This window comes from Dama dama, chromosome 27, assembly GCF_033118175.1.
Source record: "Dama dama isolate Ldn47 chromosome 27, ASM3311817v1, whole genome shotgun sequence".
Lineage (NCBI taxonomy): Eukaryota > Metazoa > Chordata > Mammalia > Artiodactyla > Cervidae > Dama > Dama dama.
Window position 1 is genome coordinate 55,872,160 of NC_083707.1, and position 17,290 is coordinate 55,889,449.

General features: G+C 42.5%; 1 protein-coding gene across 1 annotated transcript in view; it reads left to right on the forward strand.

Moving 5' to 3' along the window:
• WDR7 (WD repeat domain 7) overlaps window positions 1-17,290 on the forward strand; it is a 336,383-nt gene that overhangs the window by 5,449 nt on the left and 313,644 nt on the right. The window contains exon 2 of the mRNA XM_061131100.1: window positions 16,587-16,758. Within this exon, the coding sequence (XP_060987083.1) occupies window positions 16,600-16,758 (159 nt within the window). The 5' untranslated portion in view covers window positions 16,587-16,599. The remainder of the gene's footprint in view (window positions 1-16,586; window positions 16,759-17,290) is intronic.

Here is a 17,290-nt window from a genome sequence, read left to right on the forward strand (position 1 = left end):
AAGTTTTCCATTCTTTTTTGATTTTCAAAGTTGGCTCGACTATTTGTGGATTTTTATTCTTTTCTATGTACTTTGAAGCTAGAGTTTCTAAAAAAATTACACCTAGAATTTTGATTTACTGTGCATTGAATGTATGTTTATTATGGGGAAAATTGATTTCTTTATAACATTAGATCACCTTATTCAAGAGCATGGCATAGTCTTCCATTTATGACTAAGCAGAAAGAAAAGTTTTGTAGTTTAAAAAAAATTGTGAACATATACCAATTTAAAGTAGATTATTGCTGAAAGAAGAAAGTGCTACTGATTTTCATATATTGATATTTTACCTTTGTGTGTGTGTTCTACTAGACAGAGATCAAAATTTGTAGAACAAATCTTGAAATAATTTTGGTACTTGTAGAGTTAGGCCTGGAACTAGGGAGCACTTTTTTTTTAAGTTTTTGCCTGTACTGGGTCTTCCTCGCTTTGCGTGGGCTTTTCTCTAGCTGTGGAGGGGGAGCTGCTCTCTAGTTTCGTTGTGATGGCTTCACGTATTGCAGAGCGCGGGCTCTGGGGTCTGAGGGCTTCCATAGTTGCGGCACGTGGTTCATCAGCTGTGGCTCCCGGGCTCCGGAGCAGAGGCTCAGGAGTTGGGTGAATGGGCTTAGTTGCTCCACGGTGTGTGGAATCTTCCTGGACCAGTGATCAAACCTGTACCCTGTGCATTGGCAGGCGAATTCCCATCCCCAGGACCACCAGGGAAGTCCTCGGTAGCATTTTTATTATTGGTTTATCTGTTACATTTTTCTGTGACACTGTTTTGTTTGTTGGAACAGATAAGCTCAATGATTAGAGTATGGGGTCTGTGAGGTTTATAGATTCTCATCCCATTTTGTCCATTTCATTGCTGCACTTTACAAAGTGTCCTCAGTCTTACATAGATGGATGCCAGTGATCATGGGCAGAGCCCTCTGAGAGCTTTTGTATGGATCTGTGCTGTACACAGTTGTATATGACTCTCTTGCGACCCCATGAACTTCAGCCCACCAGACTCCTCTGTCATTGGAATTTTCCAGGCATGAATACTGGAGTGGTTTGCCAGTTCCTACTCCAGGGGATCTTCCTGACCCAGGGATTGAACCTGAATCTCTCTCATTTCTTGCATTGGCAGGCGGATTCTTTACCACTGTGCCACCTGGGAAACCTGGATCTGTTTCTGATACTTAAAACTGCTTTGCTGATAGGAGCACAAAAGATAATGTCGGAAGAAATCTTACACTGTGGCTGTATTCAGCAAGTTCTGTCCAAGTGAAATTTTTATTTCTTTTGTATTAAGTAACATAGACACTAAATTCATAAAATGGTAATTAATTTAAGTAAAATTAGGCATCTTTTCCAAACGTGTTGGTGATGTTTAATGAAAACGTAGGTTCTTTGGACTGATAGTTGCTTGCGTTAGTAGTCATCAAAAAACGTTGGAGCAAGGAAACGTTAGGGTACTGGTCAGTTCGGGATGGAGAAACTTTCTGAAGTGTTGCGAGTTATTCTGTAGGCTCTTGTAGAATGGGAAACCACTGGAAAGATGTGGTTGTTTAACCACTGTCTCCCGCCCAGTTAGCAGTTGTAACTTATGACCTTTCAAGCTACCTGAAGACATTTCACTGGCGTTTTGCACACACGTGTTTCTTTGTGAATGTCGGCGGTTACTATATGTCACTGATAACAGATGGATAGAGCACGCCAGTTACCGTCTGTTCTCACAGTCCAGTTTCTCATTTGGCTGTCTTAAGGGCTCTTCTTTTTTCTAAACATTTCAAATATGAGCCAACAATAAACACCACCATTAACAAGGAGAAGCTCACACTAATAAAACACCAGTTTGCTAAGTTTAAGAAACTTGACTTAAAGTTACTAAGTTTAATAGACCTTAGTGAGTGTGGTAACAATCACTTAAAGTAAACCATGTTAGTTAATTTGCTGCCTAGGTCCTAAGACGTGTCTTATTGTGTATGTGTCACATAAAATGAAAGAGGCTAGAATACAGGTGCAACGTGTAGCTGCAACTACAACTACTATGTTAACGGGGACTTGATTAAGGGGATTTGTATTAATTGTTGACATTATTATAGAAAAATTCATTGATAAAAAACTCTGAAATCCAAAGCATGTAAGATCAAGATGTATTTTAATCTGTTGATGGTACAACTTTTTTAAAGCCAGGCACACGTTTCATTCATTCAGTTCAGTTCAGTCGCTCAATCATGTCCGACTCTTTGCGACCCCATGGACTGCAGCACGCCAGGCCTCCCTGTCCATCACCAACTCCGGGAGCTTACTCAAACTTACGTTAATCAAGTCAGTGATGCCATCCAAACACCTCATCCTCTATCGTCCCCTTCTCCTCCTGCCCTCAATCTTTCCCAGCATCAGGGTCTTTTCAAATGAGTCAGCTCTTCGCATCAGGTGGCCAAGGTATTGGAGCTTCAGCTTCAGCATCAGTCCTGCCAATGAATGTTCAGGACTGATTTCCTTTAGGATGGACTGGGTGGATCTCCTTGCAGTCCAAGGGACTCTCGAGAGTCTTCATTCATTACTTTGTTCATTTATTCAGTAAATATTTGGGTACCTCCTATGTAGCTGAAATTCTAGGCACTGGGAATACAGTACAGAATAAAAGAAACATAAATCATCACCTTCATGGGATTTATGCTACAGTTGCAGATTCAGACAAGAAATAAATAAGTGAAGCATTTGGTATGTTAAATGATTGTACGGGCTCTGGAGCAGTATAGTAAAATACTGTTGGGGTGGTGGATTTTGCAGTTTATATTGGTCAGGAAAGGCGTCACTGAGCAGATAACATTTTAGCAGAGATCTGAAGTGGGTGAAGGAGCTCCAAAGAATGACTTGCTGTCGCCTGAGCGAGGGAAGACTGTGCGAGGGGCAGGTTTGGGGAAGAAGACCAGAGACTCCCTTTTGATCCTGTCAAAGTTGAGAATCTTGTTAGCCATCCAGATGGAAGTGCTGAATAGGAGGCTTTTGTGCGTTTGTGCGTGTGGAGTCAGAGGAGAGCCCCTAGCTGGGAGCTGGGGAATTGTCAATGCATAGCTGGTGTTTAAAGCCGCGAGGCCGGGGCTTCCCCGGGGCTCAGGGGTAAAGAATCTGCCTGCCAATGCAGGAGACACGGGTTCGAGCCCTGGTCTGGGAAGATCCCACATGCCGTGGACCAACTAAGCCTGTGAGCCACAACTCCTGAGCCTGTGCTCCGGAGCCCGGGAGCCGCAACTCCTGAAGCCTGAGCTTCCTGGAGCCCACGCCGCACAGCAGGAGAAGGCACCGCAGTGAGACGCGCTCGTCCCGCAGCGGGAGAGCGGACCGCGCCGGACGCAGCTGGAGAAGAAGCCTGTGCAGCCACGAAGACCCAGCGCAGCCGGAAATCCATACGTGCAGAAATAAAGTTACATTAGAAATAAACTCCTGAGGCTCGGGGAGCTCACTGGGGGAAGCGGGAGGGTGTGTTGCCAGAGGAGAGAAGTGAAGGTCTCTGCCCTGGGTGTGCCCGCGTTTAAAGGCCAGAAGAGGAGGGCAAGTGGAGACTGACGGCGGCGGCAGCGTGTGAAGGCCTGGGGCAGGCGTGTGAAGCGTGCGAGTGCCGCGGTGGGGCAGGGAAGAGCGTGAGGACTCGAGTTGGGTTTAGCGAGGGGGCTCTGGGTGACCTTTCCGAGAACATTTGTGTGGCAGGTGGAACGTTTTTCTGTTGTCTGTGTATACGGAGGAGGGTGATGTTACAAATGAGGACATTCTTATTTGGAAAAAGGTACCTGTTTCCTCAGGGTTTGCAGTTAGTAAACGGAGAAGGAAATGGCTAACCCCTCCAGAATTCTTGCCCGGAGGATTTCACGGACAGAGGAGCCTGGTGGGCCGCGGTCCGCTGGGTCACAGAGAGGGGGACCCGACTGAGTGACGGAGCAGGCGCAGTTAGCAAACGGGGGAGCGGGGTCTCCCCTAGTCCGTGTGAGCCTCAGGTCTTCACGTGTGCTCAGCAGACCTCACTGATCCCCGGGATACTGTGCAGCTCGTCTTCTGGCTGGGGAAGCACGTTTGTTCCTTTTTCTGGGTTATTTTACTTTATAAACCATGAAAAGCTTCAGTGCTCAGGGTTTTGACAGCAGTTTCCTTTCTGAGGGGAAGAAGTAGGAATGATGGGGGATGGTGGTGAGATTCGAGTAGGTGGGGGAGATGCGGTCGGTTCTACCAGATGGGCTCTGTTTTCCCTCGCACGTAGGGGCTTGGTGGGCCTCGCTTGCTTTTGGCCTAATCGGTAACTCTTGAAACGGAGGCAGTTTGGCGATGGATGGGTAGAGCATAAGTAGCTGCAGAAATTTAAAACGTGATTCATAGGCCTCGAAGTCTCTGGATCATTTTTAAACTTGGGATGTATTTTTGACCAGATAGTGCTACAGTTCTTCAAAACCCAGCTCTCACGTGCTCAGGGCTGTCTTTGCAATGAGAAGCAAGTGGAGTCTTCTGTTGCCATCTGCTCATTCCACATGTTCTTTTGAAACAGAATCCTGTAACTTCCGTTAGCAAAGCCGTCCTAAAGTGTCAAGTTCCCTGGAAGCAGATTTCTTGCCACTCAAATAGGAAAGTATAATCTTGGCAACTTAGCGACAAGCTTAGTGTTCAGAAGGTGAAGTCCCTCACGACTCTTTAATTCTGAGGAGGCAGCTCAGTGACTCCTTCAGTGCATTTTAAGACCTGGCTATCTCATTGCTTTATAACAATCTTCCTCATCTGACTCAGATTTTTCTAAGTCTTCAGTGAATTGACCACAAAAGCACAAAACAAGCACAGAGAAAATTCAGAATCATAATGACTACTTCCTTCATCACACCGTGAATTTGACTTGAACACACTTTTGAGAAATGACGTAGGGATGTTCTGTGAAATTGAACAAACCTTTAAAGATTCCTTTCTTCATTCATTGCTGTGGTGGCAAGTACGTTTAGTTACTTAGTCTGTAGTCCCTGCTTTTCATTCTCCCTCTTGGTAGATGGAGGCCTGCCTGCCTTTGTTCATGTGTGTGTGTCCATTCTCCAGAGAGAGAATGTGGGTTTGTTTTTGTCTGCAGGCCTCAGAGGGCCTGCCTGGGGCTCAGGAAGCCAACAGCCCGAGGCAGCGTTAACTCTCCTGTGTTCCCGGGCTGAGCATGTATCTCGCTCTAGCATTTGTGTAGAGAGATGAACACTGACCTGATACCAGATTTTTCATATTTAATCCTGACTTCGTAGCTTTTAGAAGTCATCTGGAATACCAGTATCCCATGAGATTTTGCAGAACAGGGTGGTCTTACCAGAGTATCGCTCCCTACGTTATTGATAGTTTTAAGGGGTAAAAAGAGTTATGGTGGAGGTAGCTGGTAGTCACTGCCTTAGTCAAGTGGTCACGGGTGGCATCACCGACAGTGGGACAGCGTGATGTCACGTGCCTCCCGTTGGTGACGCAGTGTGAAGGACACTTGCCCAGAACGTTTCACTTGAGCCTGCTTACGCCGTTAGATCCAGCTTCCAGTTTATAGAAAAGCAGGAGGCAGATGAATGCATGATGAATGACATCATAAATATAGTCAGACTTATCTGAAACTTGGAACATTTTTCAAGCAGTTGGTTTTGTTTTTTAAAGTTATGAAGCATGAAAATCAATATGAAAAATGAAGCAAGACTTGTTCTGGAACTAAAGAGCAAGGAGGCATCACAACCAACTGCAGTGTGTCAAACGTGAATAGTTTATTTGCTAATATTAGTAAATAATATTTATTGAGTGATCTTTATACTATTTTTGAACTTTTTGTATATTTAACATTTTTTTTTAATAATAAAAAATTGGGGAGAATCACAAGACGGGGGAAAGTAGATTTCATCTTAAGCTTTTTACTAAAAGGACAGTCAAATTTAAAAGTATTCTTTTGGGAGTTCCCTGGTTGCCTAGTGGTTAGGATTCCAGGCTTTCATTGCCATGGCCTGGGTTCAATCCCAATGAGAAACTGAGATCCTACAAACCATTGAGTGGCGCAACCAAAGAAAAGAAAAGAAAAAACCCTCCAAATCTAGTGAAAAAGAGAAATGAAAGATTTTCCCCTTTGCCTTGAATTTTTCTTAGGGTTTGTTAGGCCTTTACATAGCTAAGCAGGAGAAAGCTGAAGAAACAGGAAGACGATAACTGGGAGAGCATACTGTACTGGAAGCCTGAGAGAGGAGAGTCAAGGATTAGCAAATGATCAGCCGTGTCAAGCTAGTAGCCATGTGAGACTGAATATCACATAAGGACTGAGGAAGACGGTTAGGAAAGTAGGAATCCACTGTCCATTGATGTCAAAGCATCTTCTTTCCTCACTTCTCTCCTGGGACCTTGCTTCTCTCTGCAGTACTGGAGAGTTCTTCCCTGGAGGATCATATCAAAACTGTTGATCTCTGTGTAGCGAGAGAGCATAAGTGTCCTTAGATTAAGTCTGTTTGAAGTTACAATCTGTATTACATGAGGCAGTTCAGTTCAGTTCAGTTGCTCAGTCGTGTCCGACTCTTTGCGACCCCATGAATCGCAGCACGCCAGGCCTCCCTGTCCATCACCAACTCCCAGAGTTTACTCAAACTCATGTCCATCGGGTCGGTGATGCCATCCAGCCATCTCATCCTCTGTTGTCCCCTTCTCCTCCTGCCCCCAATCCCTCCCAGCATCAGTGTCTTTTCCAATGAGTCAGCTCTTCGCATGAGGTGGCCAAAGTATTGAAGTTTCAGCTTCAGCATCAGTCCTTCCAATGAACACCCAGGACTGATCTCCTTTAGGATGGACTGGTTGGATCTCCTTGCACTCCAAGGGACTCTCAAGAGTCTTCTCCAACATCACAGTTCAAAAGCATCAATTTTTCAGCACTCAGCTTTCTTCACAGTCCAACTCTCACATTTATACATGACCACTGGAAAAACCATAGCCTTGACTAGGACCTTTGTTGGCAAAGTAATGAGGCAGTTGGTGGTAAGAAAGTGGAAACATTGTGTTAAAGGCCACAGGTTTCAAAGTGTTGATTGTCATAACAATGAGAGAAAGAGAGAGAAAATGGGATAAAGAATGAATGCGAGAGGGAGGGAGAGAAAGATTACTACATTTACATGCAGGGGCTGGTAACAAGTGAAGGGTTTTGTACAGAAGTGAGATTAGAACATGTATGGAGGACAAAGGCTAATTTAATTGAAAGACAGATAAAATGGTAGTCAGTGAGAGGGTAATTATGGGAGTGAAGTGAAGTGAAGTTGCTCAGTTGTGTCCGACTCTTTGCGACCCCATGGTCTGTAGTCTACCAGGCTCCTCCGTCCATGGGATTTTCCAGGCAAGAATACTGGAGTGGGTTGCCATTTCCTTCTCCAAATTAAGATAGTAAGATCCTTCAAAGAGTCTGGGAAGGATTTAAATCTAATTTAAATTTTCTTCTAATTTAATTTTTTGCTTATTTAAATTTAAATCTTCTTCTGAATCTAAAAAGATGAGATATTTCTTCCTCAGAAATAGCTTGCTTGGCCCACAGTGAAAGCTTAATAATAAATGCTAGTTATTGTGATTCTCCATTTGTTCATTCAATAAATATGTGTTTATTCAACAAGTAAATACGTATCATTCGACAAATACATACTCCTCTGTCCATGGAATTGTCCAGGCAAGATGGAGTGGGTGCCATTCCCTTCTCCAGGGCATCTTCCTGACGCGGGGATTGAACCTGGGTCTCCCACTGCAGTCAGATACCTTAGCATCTAAGCCACCAGCGCAGCCCCAGTTGGTCAGTAGTGGTGGTGGTTTAGTCACTCAGTCGTGTCTGACTCTTGTGATCTCATGGACTGTTGTCCACGAGACTCCTCTGTCCATGGAGTTTTCCAGGCAAAAATGCTAGAGTGGTTTGCCATTTCCTTCTCTAGGGGTCTTCCGGAACCTGGGTCTCCTGCACTGCAGGCAGATTCTTTACCAACCGAGCGACCAGGAAGTCACTACTAAAAGTCTCTAACTATTCTGGGTGCTGGTAAACCCCCTCGTATCCTAGTGCAATGCAGTTTGCTTGATAGTGATTGAATAATAAAGGTGGGGGACTTCGTGAATGATCTGGTTTTCCTCTAGAAGGGCGCAGCTTTTAGTGGAGTGGATGCATTTATAAACAAATACTTATGCACAGTGGTGCGTGTTCTGCACCAGAGTATAGACACTGTTGTGGAAGCATGGTTGCAGGGGTCGTGAATCATCGGGTGGAGACGGGTCCCTCCCAGCAGAGCTAGTGTTGAAACAGGTACAGGCTAAAGTCAAATGTTTATTATAGTTAAATGTTTTTGGAAACTCCATGTTTGTGTGTGTATGTGCATCTTAAAATAAAGAACCTGGTGAATCAGAGTCATCTATTTTATTTTATTTATTCTTTTGGCTCCATCTCACGGCTTGCGGGATCTTGGTTCCTGGACCAGGGATCGAACCCGTGACCCCTGCAGTGGAAACGTGGAGTCCTAACCACTGGACTACCAGGGAAATCCGTGGGCCATTTAATTTATTTATTAAACTGTCTTTTGGAATACAGTGAAATACCCAAAGGTAGGGAGGAAAAAACCCTTAAGACCAAAGGGTTTATCTTCAGAATTAAGGTTCCCACTCAGTCCAGCCTCTGATTTCTCTTTCTTTTTAGAGGTAGTTATCATTACTATTTTTTAAAAAAAAATTGGTATCTTTACAGAATTATAAATAATTGTGTGTGTGTGTATATATAGATGTGTGTGTGTGTGTGTGTGTGTGTGTATCTCCCCTTTTAGAACCCAAAACAGGAGTGTATTTTATATATTGTACTGTACCTTTTCCTCTTACTGTATATTTTAAAGATTATTTCTTATATCATGTGGCAGTGTTGCATTGTAAGACTCTCTAGCAATTTAATCCCCAACTGATGGACACTAAAGTTCTTTCTATGAACCCATTAACAATTAGAGAAATTTTCAAATATGTAAAAATATTAATAGTAAGAACAATATGGTGAGCACTCTTGTACTAAGAATAGCTTCAACACTTTATTTTTATGGTTGAAGTTTCCTAGTGAGCCAATTCTGGAGAAAGGAAGCAGGTTTGGTCAGAGGGAGGAGTTGAGCTGTAATGAGTCCCAGCAGAATCTCAGGTGACGCTGGAGGCTAGGAAGAAGATGGAATGACCCCTCCGAACTATCCTGAATTGATTTGAGGGAGACTGGCCTTTACTGTTTTTCTCCGAATTGAGCTTCCCTGATAGCTCAGCTGGTATAAGAATCTGCCTGCAATGCAGGAGACCCTGGGTCCATTCCTGGGTTGGGAAGATCCGCTGGAGAAGGGATAGGCTACCCACTCCAGTATTTCTGGGCTTCCCTGGTGGCTCAGTCGGTAAAAATCTGCTTGCAATGGGGGAGACCTGGGTTCAATCCCTGGGTTGGGAAGATCCTTTGGAGAAGGGAAAGGCTACCCGCTCCAGTATTCTGGCCTGGAAAATTCCATGGACCGCAAAGAGTTGGACACGACTGAGCAACTTTCACTTTGACCGAACTGATGAGTCATTGGATGTGGGTTGTCCCACTGGAAGCAGGCAAGGTGTCTCCCTTTGGCTGGGGGCAGTCATTAGCCAAATGACTAATGCTAAGACAACCTAGTGGTCTTGGCAGCCGGGATAAGAAGTCCTTTGTTCCTCAAGGTAGATCAGATGCATTCTACCCACCACACTGATGGTCATATTTCATCTCCATCCTTTCCAATACCTCTTACCCCCTCTTCCTGTCCCCATGTCAGAGCCCAGACATCAGATCATTTTATCCATAAATACTGCAGTTCTGCTTACCTTTGAGTAATGTGTTTTTGTAAAGTCTAGATTCACCAGATTGACTGGAGAATGAAGTTTTCCGGTAAATGAAATTTCATGATAAATGAAGACAGCATAGAATACGGGAGGGCATTTATTTCCTTAGGAATCAGGTCTGTGTGTGCCTCTGAGCTCTGAGATCAGTTTGTGGTGTGATTTTGAGAGTTGCTGATGGACCTGAATGTGGAGCCGGGGCGGAGGGGTTCTCCCCATGGTGAGTCTAGCACTGGGAGTTACGTTTAGACAAACCTTGTAGTCTTTCCCTTTTATGGAAATTTTTCATAAAAATGCAAAACAGGGTTTACTTTTCTTTCCTGTCAACTTTGAATTTGGAAAATGTAAGCATCTAAGCTATTCTGTACCTATTTGTTTATTTATTTTTAAATTTGAAACAAAGTTTAAGTTTTTCTTCTTTATGGCATGCAGGATCTTAGTTCCCTGACCAGGGATTGAACCTGTGCCCTCCTGCAGTGGGAGCCGGGAATCTACCAGGGAAGTCCCTGCCTATTTAAGTTAAGGGAAGAGAGGTCCACCAAGGGGATTGCAGCTTGCAGAACCTGAGAAGGAAACCTCCTCAAGTGAAATTTCAAGGTGTTGTCCATGTCCCCTGGCAACTTTCTGAAAGGAGGGTATTCTTGTCCATCTTTTACAGATATGGTAAATCTTTCAAGATTGCATAGAAGAGTCAGGATCTGAATATAGTTCTTCTGAGCATAAGTTTAGTGTTCTTTAAACTGTTGTTTTTGTTGCTGTTGTTGACTGCAGTACAGTTTTATTTCTGTTTAGAACTGAGAAATAGGTGCAATCAGGTGAAACAAAAATATATGAAATTGAGGTAGGCAAAAGAGATGACTTGGTTTTTATCTCTCAGACCCCTGCTCTTTATGATTTGATTTTTTTTTTTTTTTTTTTTACTTAAAGATGATTCAAAATTCATTGTATAAATACTCTTGATGAGAAAACTAATCCTCAGAAGTGAGATGCTGTGATTAAAGACTGCATGGTTAGTGGCAAGATGAGGGATAGAATCTAGGACTCCCATTATTTAACTCTAAAGCTTTTTCAGGAAAAAGATTATATTTAATAGCCAATGTCTAAATATGATTTTAAGTTAGATTTGATACAAATTTCCTTTGCGTCTCAGTTTGATACTCAGTTCCCTTCATGCAGCAGGTGATGTTGCCAGTGAAGAGAGCAGTTAGATGATGATGGCTGGAAAACTGCATGCTTTGAATTTACATTGCCATTTAATCAAGAAATGCAGACTTAGATTCCTGTGTCTTGCCAAACTGAATAGTTAGCTCCTGCCTAATTTGCCCACTTTTTATTGTAATCAGTCCCTTAGGACTAGGTTTACTTGGTACAGATTCCGTGGCAGTTTCAGTCAATCCTTCTTAGAGATGTTTGACTTCTCTGTCCTCATAAGCCACGCTGGCCTTCAGTTCACATTATTTCATTAAGTACTTTTGGTGGCTTTTCTAGTTTCACTTTTATTCTATTGGATTTTAAGATGCTAGGAAAAAATTTTTTTGAGATATTTACATTTTTTTCTGGACTGAGATATATATTTCTTTGTATTAAGAATGTTCACATCATTTGGTCATATAATGAACTAAACATTTCTCATCCTCTTCTTTCTTCCCTTTGATGTATCTAAGTCATGCGTTCACATGACATATAGAGCCAAATAGATCCAGAAGACTTTATTATACAAAAAAAAAAATTGAAGAGAGGAAAAAAAACGTGTTGAAAGCCCACATATCTGTGGCATAATGATTGAGGATTATGTGGAATTTTAGGTAATTCACTGGACATGCATTGGTTTGGTTACAGCTGACAAGTACCCTGGAAAATACAAGCTGTTTATCTTAGTTTTAAGTAAGTGAATTAGTCCCTAAAAAAGGTCCAGGTTATTAAATAAATACCAGTGATTTAATTATAGAACATACTTACTTATAATGAAGATTTTTTTCTTAGTAGATGTTCAAGAAATTCCTGCTGCCTCATTATTACACTGTAACCAGATTTCTAGGTTTTGAAGCATTCTTTCATATGCTAATTCTAAATGCATTGAAATACATTTAGGTCAAAACAAGTTCTGAAAGTAATGTATCTTTTCTCTGATTCAAAAATTCATGTTAGGATCTTATAGTCTCTCAGTTGTCATGAATGAATGTGTTTGTTGTATTTGCTAAAGGGAATTGTAAACTATTAAGGAAAATTAATTTTATCTCTGATCTGAGAATAGTTTGTTTCAATGGAGAACATGTTAATATATCTAGTAAAGTCAGAATACATGTAGTTTCACAAGATTAGAAATGTGTTTGTACATTATTAGGTACTTGTCCAGTTTTGTAATTATGGCATCTAGTTATATGTACCTCACATTATTTCTTCCTTCTTGCTAGTGAGTAGATAATGTTTGCATTTTTAAAGAGAGAATAATGTTATGTTTTCCAGCAGAGAAGTGTTATTCTCTTAGAAAAGTCATAGAATGAATTCAGAATCTTGCAGGAAATAGCCACAAAATTATTTGATTTCCTCTTTTGTTAAGAAGATTAATTTTGTTTGGGAATGTGGGGCCTTAGTTCCCCGAGCAGGGGTCGAACCTGTGCTCCCTGCATTGGAGGCATGGAGTCTCAACCACTGGACCCCAGGGAAGTCCCTTGCACCAAGCATATTTAATCAACATTAGCAGAGTCGGTGTTCCCCAAATTGATATATGAATTTGATGCAGCGCCAGTCATAATCTCAGCAAGCTTTTCTGCAGAAATTTACAATCTAATTTTAAAATGTGTAGAGAAATTAAGAGGACCTAGGTTATCTAAAGGAATCTTGAATATAAGAGCTAACACATTTTAGAGCTGGAAGGAAATACCACTGTGTTTTGTGGGGGTATAAATTTCTTGAGTTCTCTTAGAAGTTAGGCAGGACTAACTTTTATAGATTGGGCTTGTGTAAAAATTAAATATATAGACATTATACAGTGTCCCACCCCAAGCCAGCTAAGTCACATTCGTCTTTCACATGTTGGCTGACTAATGATGAGTTTTCATTACCTTCTGCCAGTGTGTGGAGGGACATGGCCCCCAGTCACAGGGTGACATTGTTATTTGTCTCCCTGTCCTCTCTCACCCCCAACAAAGTCCCCTTCCCCTTGCTTCTGGAGACCTTAAGCTTTCTCCTCACAGTAACTTCTTTTCATTCTTCTTACCTCTTCCTTTGTGCCATGAGTTTTATTCTTACACACTCTGAAGATGCAGGGTGTTTGAGTGTGCAGTGAGAAAGATCATATGTTTATGTGTAACTCAAAAAGCCATGACCTTATACAAGTAGGAAGTTTGTTTTTCCTAGCTAACTGAAAGTCTAGTCTAGAGTTAGAGGAGTTTTTATAAAGGATGAGTCCCCCTATTTTAAAAATATTCTTGAGCTCTCGTGACACATAGCATCTTAGCAAGGCTGTCTCCTTGTCTGAGGAGAGACGTCAGAGCCAATACCCAAATGTAACTTGACAGTTTTCTCTGCCTCCAACTTTTGAGTGTTTTCAAAACCCGTTTCCCCACAGTCTGCCTCCAGCTCTGATTTAATACCTTCTTATCTAGGAGGCTTTTCTATGTTCTGAGACTCAGGAACACAAATCTACTTCTCCACTGGAGTCCTATAAATGAGACTTTCTGCTCCCTCCCACTCTACCCAAGACTTGGAATCTTATTCTCCCGTTTCTTTTAATGCCATCTTCCAGTCTGACACCAGGGCCTTTTGATTAATTATTATTTGTGTAGAAATTATTTGTTTCTTCTATATGTTGCTGGGACCACCCTAATCCCAGCAGGAAGACAGATCAGTATCAGTCAGTGATTGTGACCTCTCACTACAGCTTCGTTTCAGGTATTCTTTTATGACTTTTCAAATTTTAAATATTTCACCCAGTAGACACTTTCTGTTTAGATACAGCATTGTGTATAGTTTAAGGTCATTCGGCAGGGTGTATATATCTGGGGGTTAGGACAGGTTAGTTTCTGCAGTCTAATGTCCTTGGAAATACAACAGTGAATTTTGAATTCTGGTTCCCCCTCTCTCCCAGGTTGATTGGACAGAACTTCTTGCCTAATTCCTCAGATGAACAGTTATAGTAGCAGATAAGATGATGTACTAGGATCCTCTGGAAAAGATACAGTAGTACCTTTGTCACGTTATGGGCAATTATTTTCACTTATTTTAAGGGCTGTGAAGTGCATTCTTCTTCCAGGTTTCCTTGAGCTCCTTGTCACTTGAATACCAGAACGTTCCTCCCTGTCACACACATGTTCCTTAGTCCTGAATCTCTGTATTTGCATTCTCTTCAAGCTAGGCAGATGCGCTGGATAGGAGTCCTCACATATCGAGAGAAATGGTGTTCTTTCTTTCTTTTTTACTTTTTGGCCGCATCACATGGCACGCAGGGTCTTTGTTCCCCAGCTGGGGGTTGAACCTCTGTCCCCTGAGTGGAAGTGTGAAGTCCTAACCGCTGGGCTGCCAAGGAAGTCGCTGCTGTTCTTTCTTGATCTCAGCATGTGCTGTTGGTTGCTGTGAGCTTCTGTAGTTGAGAGAAATCTCTGGTGATAGATCTTAAAAATGAATATTGTCACCATGGAGAGATGAACTCCTTCCAGATTCTCTTTCTGAGAAAGTCACTGGTGGATATATTATTCAGCCAGTAACATGCTGTACCCAATTTGTTAAAACAGGCTCAGTGCTTTGTTTCATTTACTAATGTTCAATAGGAATATGGGAGTAATTGTTAATGTCCTGGTAGTCTATTAGCTGCTGAACATGGTGCAGAAACAATTTTATAAATACAAAAGGAACTTGGGATTTTCCCCTCAAATGCATACCTTTTACTTGTTGTAGCAAACAGATGGAGTTTGGGGAGAAACAAGTTGATGAAAAAGCCATTTTGTTGTTCAGTCGCTAAGTTGTGTCCAACTCTTTGCGACTCCATGGACTGCAGCACGTCAGACTTCCTTGTTCTTCACTGTCTCCTGGAGTTTGCTCAAACTAATGTCCATTGAGTCAGTGATACAATCCCACCATCTCGTCCTCTGTCATCCCCTTCTCTTCCTGCCTTCATTCTTTCCCAGCATCAGGGTATTTTCTAATGAGTCAGCTTTTCACATCACGGGGCCAAAGTATTGGAGTTTCAGCTTCAGCATCAGTCCTTCTAATGGTTATTCAGGATTGATTTCCTTTAGGATTGACTGGTTTGATTTCCTTGTAGTCCAAGGGACTCTCAAGAGTCTTCTCCAATACTATAGCATGAAATCCATTAATTTTAACAAAAAATAAAAGATGCAGTATATATAGATTGCATTTGGTAAATATCATTCATAATTTTTTACTTGCCTCATTTTCTTTCCAGGGAGTGGATTTTTGTTTTGGTTTTCATTTGTTTAAAGAGTATAAGTAGTGGATTAAAGAAAAGACTTTTGCTAAATGCAACCAGCAATGAGACCATAGATATTAAAACTAGTTTCTTTCATAGAAAGTGGCTATTCCTTGAAGTGTTTCTGAAAAGTTCCTAGGACAGTCTTAGATTCTACACTGTCTAGGTTATACACATACCTTTTGTTGCCACTTAAAAATCAAGTCAGTCATGGGGTTCCCCGATGGTCCACTGGTTGTCCGTTCCTCACACAGGTTTGATCCCTACCTAGTCTGGGAAGGTTCCATACGCAGCGGGTCAGCTAAGCCGGTGTGACATGTGACACCGCTAATGATACCCTGCTGTGGAGGCCACCAGCTGCTCTTAGAGAAACAGAAAGTGAAAGTGAAAGGCGCTCAGCCGTGTGCGACCCCGTGGACTACACAGTCCATGGGATTCTCCAAGCCAGAGTACTGGACTGGGTAGCCTTTCCCCTCTCCAGGGGATCTTCCCCACCCAGGGATCGAACCCAGGTCTCCCGCATTGCAGGCGGATTCTTTACCAGCTGAGCCACAAGAGAAGCCCCAACTAGAGAAAACTCGCACGCAATGAAAGACCCAGTACCTCCAAAAATAATAAATAAATAAATTAATTAAAAACAATCAAACCAATCATTGCCTGGCCCTCGGGGCCGTTAGGTCAGCCTAGCTGGCCGGGCTCTTCTGCGGGTCTGTGAGGTACTGTTGTCCCTACTGGAGAAGCAGTGAGGGGCAGTCAGATGGCTGATGACGAATGCCCAGGCTCCCCGGCTGGTCAGCAGAGCAGGCCCAGGACCCAGGTTCTGTCAGGCCAGACCAGCTGTGAGCTCAGACAGGCCAGACTGAGAGGAGGAATCTGAGAGCTACCGGTTTACAGGGAGCACAGTGACAAGGTGCCCTGTGCTAATGGATTAGAATATGTTTCAACTAATAGACCGAAACTTCTCTGGTGGCTCAGACGGTTAAGAGTCTGCCTGCAGGAGACCTGGGTTCCATCCCTGAGCTGGGAAGATTCCCTGGAGAAGGGAATAGCAACCCACTCCAGTATTCTTGCCTGGAGAATCCCATGGATGGAGGAGTGGGCAGGCTACAGTCCACGGGGTCGCAAAGAATCAGACACAGCTGAAGCAACTTAGCATGCATGCACAATGTTTAGAGTAATTTTTGGCACTGAGGAAGTTCAAGTGAGCTTCAAAATAAAAATGTGTGATGTGCTTTAGAGGGAAATACCGTAACATTTACCGTTGCTCTCACTGCATTTCCAGGTTTGCCAGCAGGATGGCAGCAAACAGCCTGGTTCTGCCCATCGTCCTCTGGGGGCGCAGAGCCCCGACGCACTGCATCTCAGCCGTGCTGCTGACGGACGACGGGGCCACCATCGTGACCGGGTGCCATGACGGGCAGATATGTCTCTGGGACCTTTCCGTAGACTTGGACGTGAGTGTTTGAAATGCAGATTGCATTTTTTGCATGCAAAAAAGCTACTTAACAAAAAATAACACAGTTCCAGAATAATTTTACCTCTGTATTTTCTATGAGATACATTTTGACTGAAATTGGTGTTCAGAATGATTATCAACATTACTCATTAGAGTTGACTTCTGCTGGTTTTTGACTTGATTTCCAATTATAATAGCTACCCTACCTGGCTTACTATGTTACATTTAAGATTTTTTCAGAAAATTTCTAACCATATTGAAGATTTCCAAAAAGATGCTAAAAACAATTTTGAGCCTTCTAAGATCAGTGTCTTGAAGAGAGAAAAACTTTGTAAAAATGTACAAAACGTACATTTTTTTGCCTTTATTTTAAAAATCATTCTGTGGTGTTTTTTTTTTTTTTTTTTGCCATTCTTTACTGCTGTGTGCTCTGCTCCTGGGCTGTCTCTGTGGACAGACACTCTTTTTCCATATTTTAACCTCCAATCTCTGACAACTTCCCCAGGAATTTTTCTGTAAGGAGGAACAGA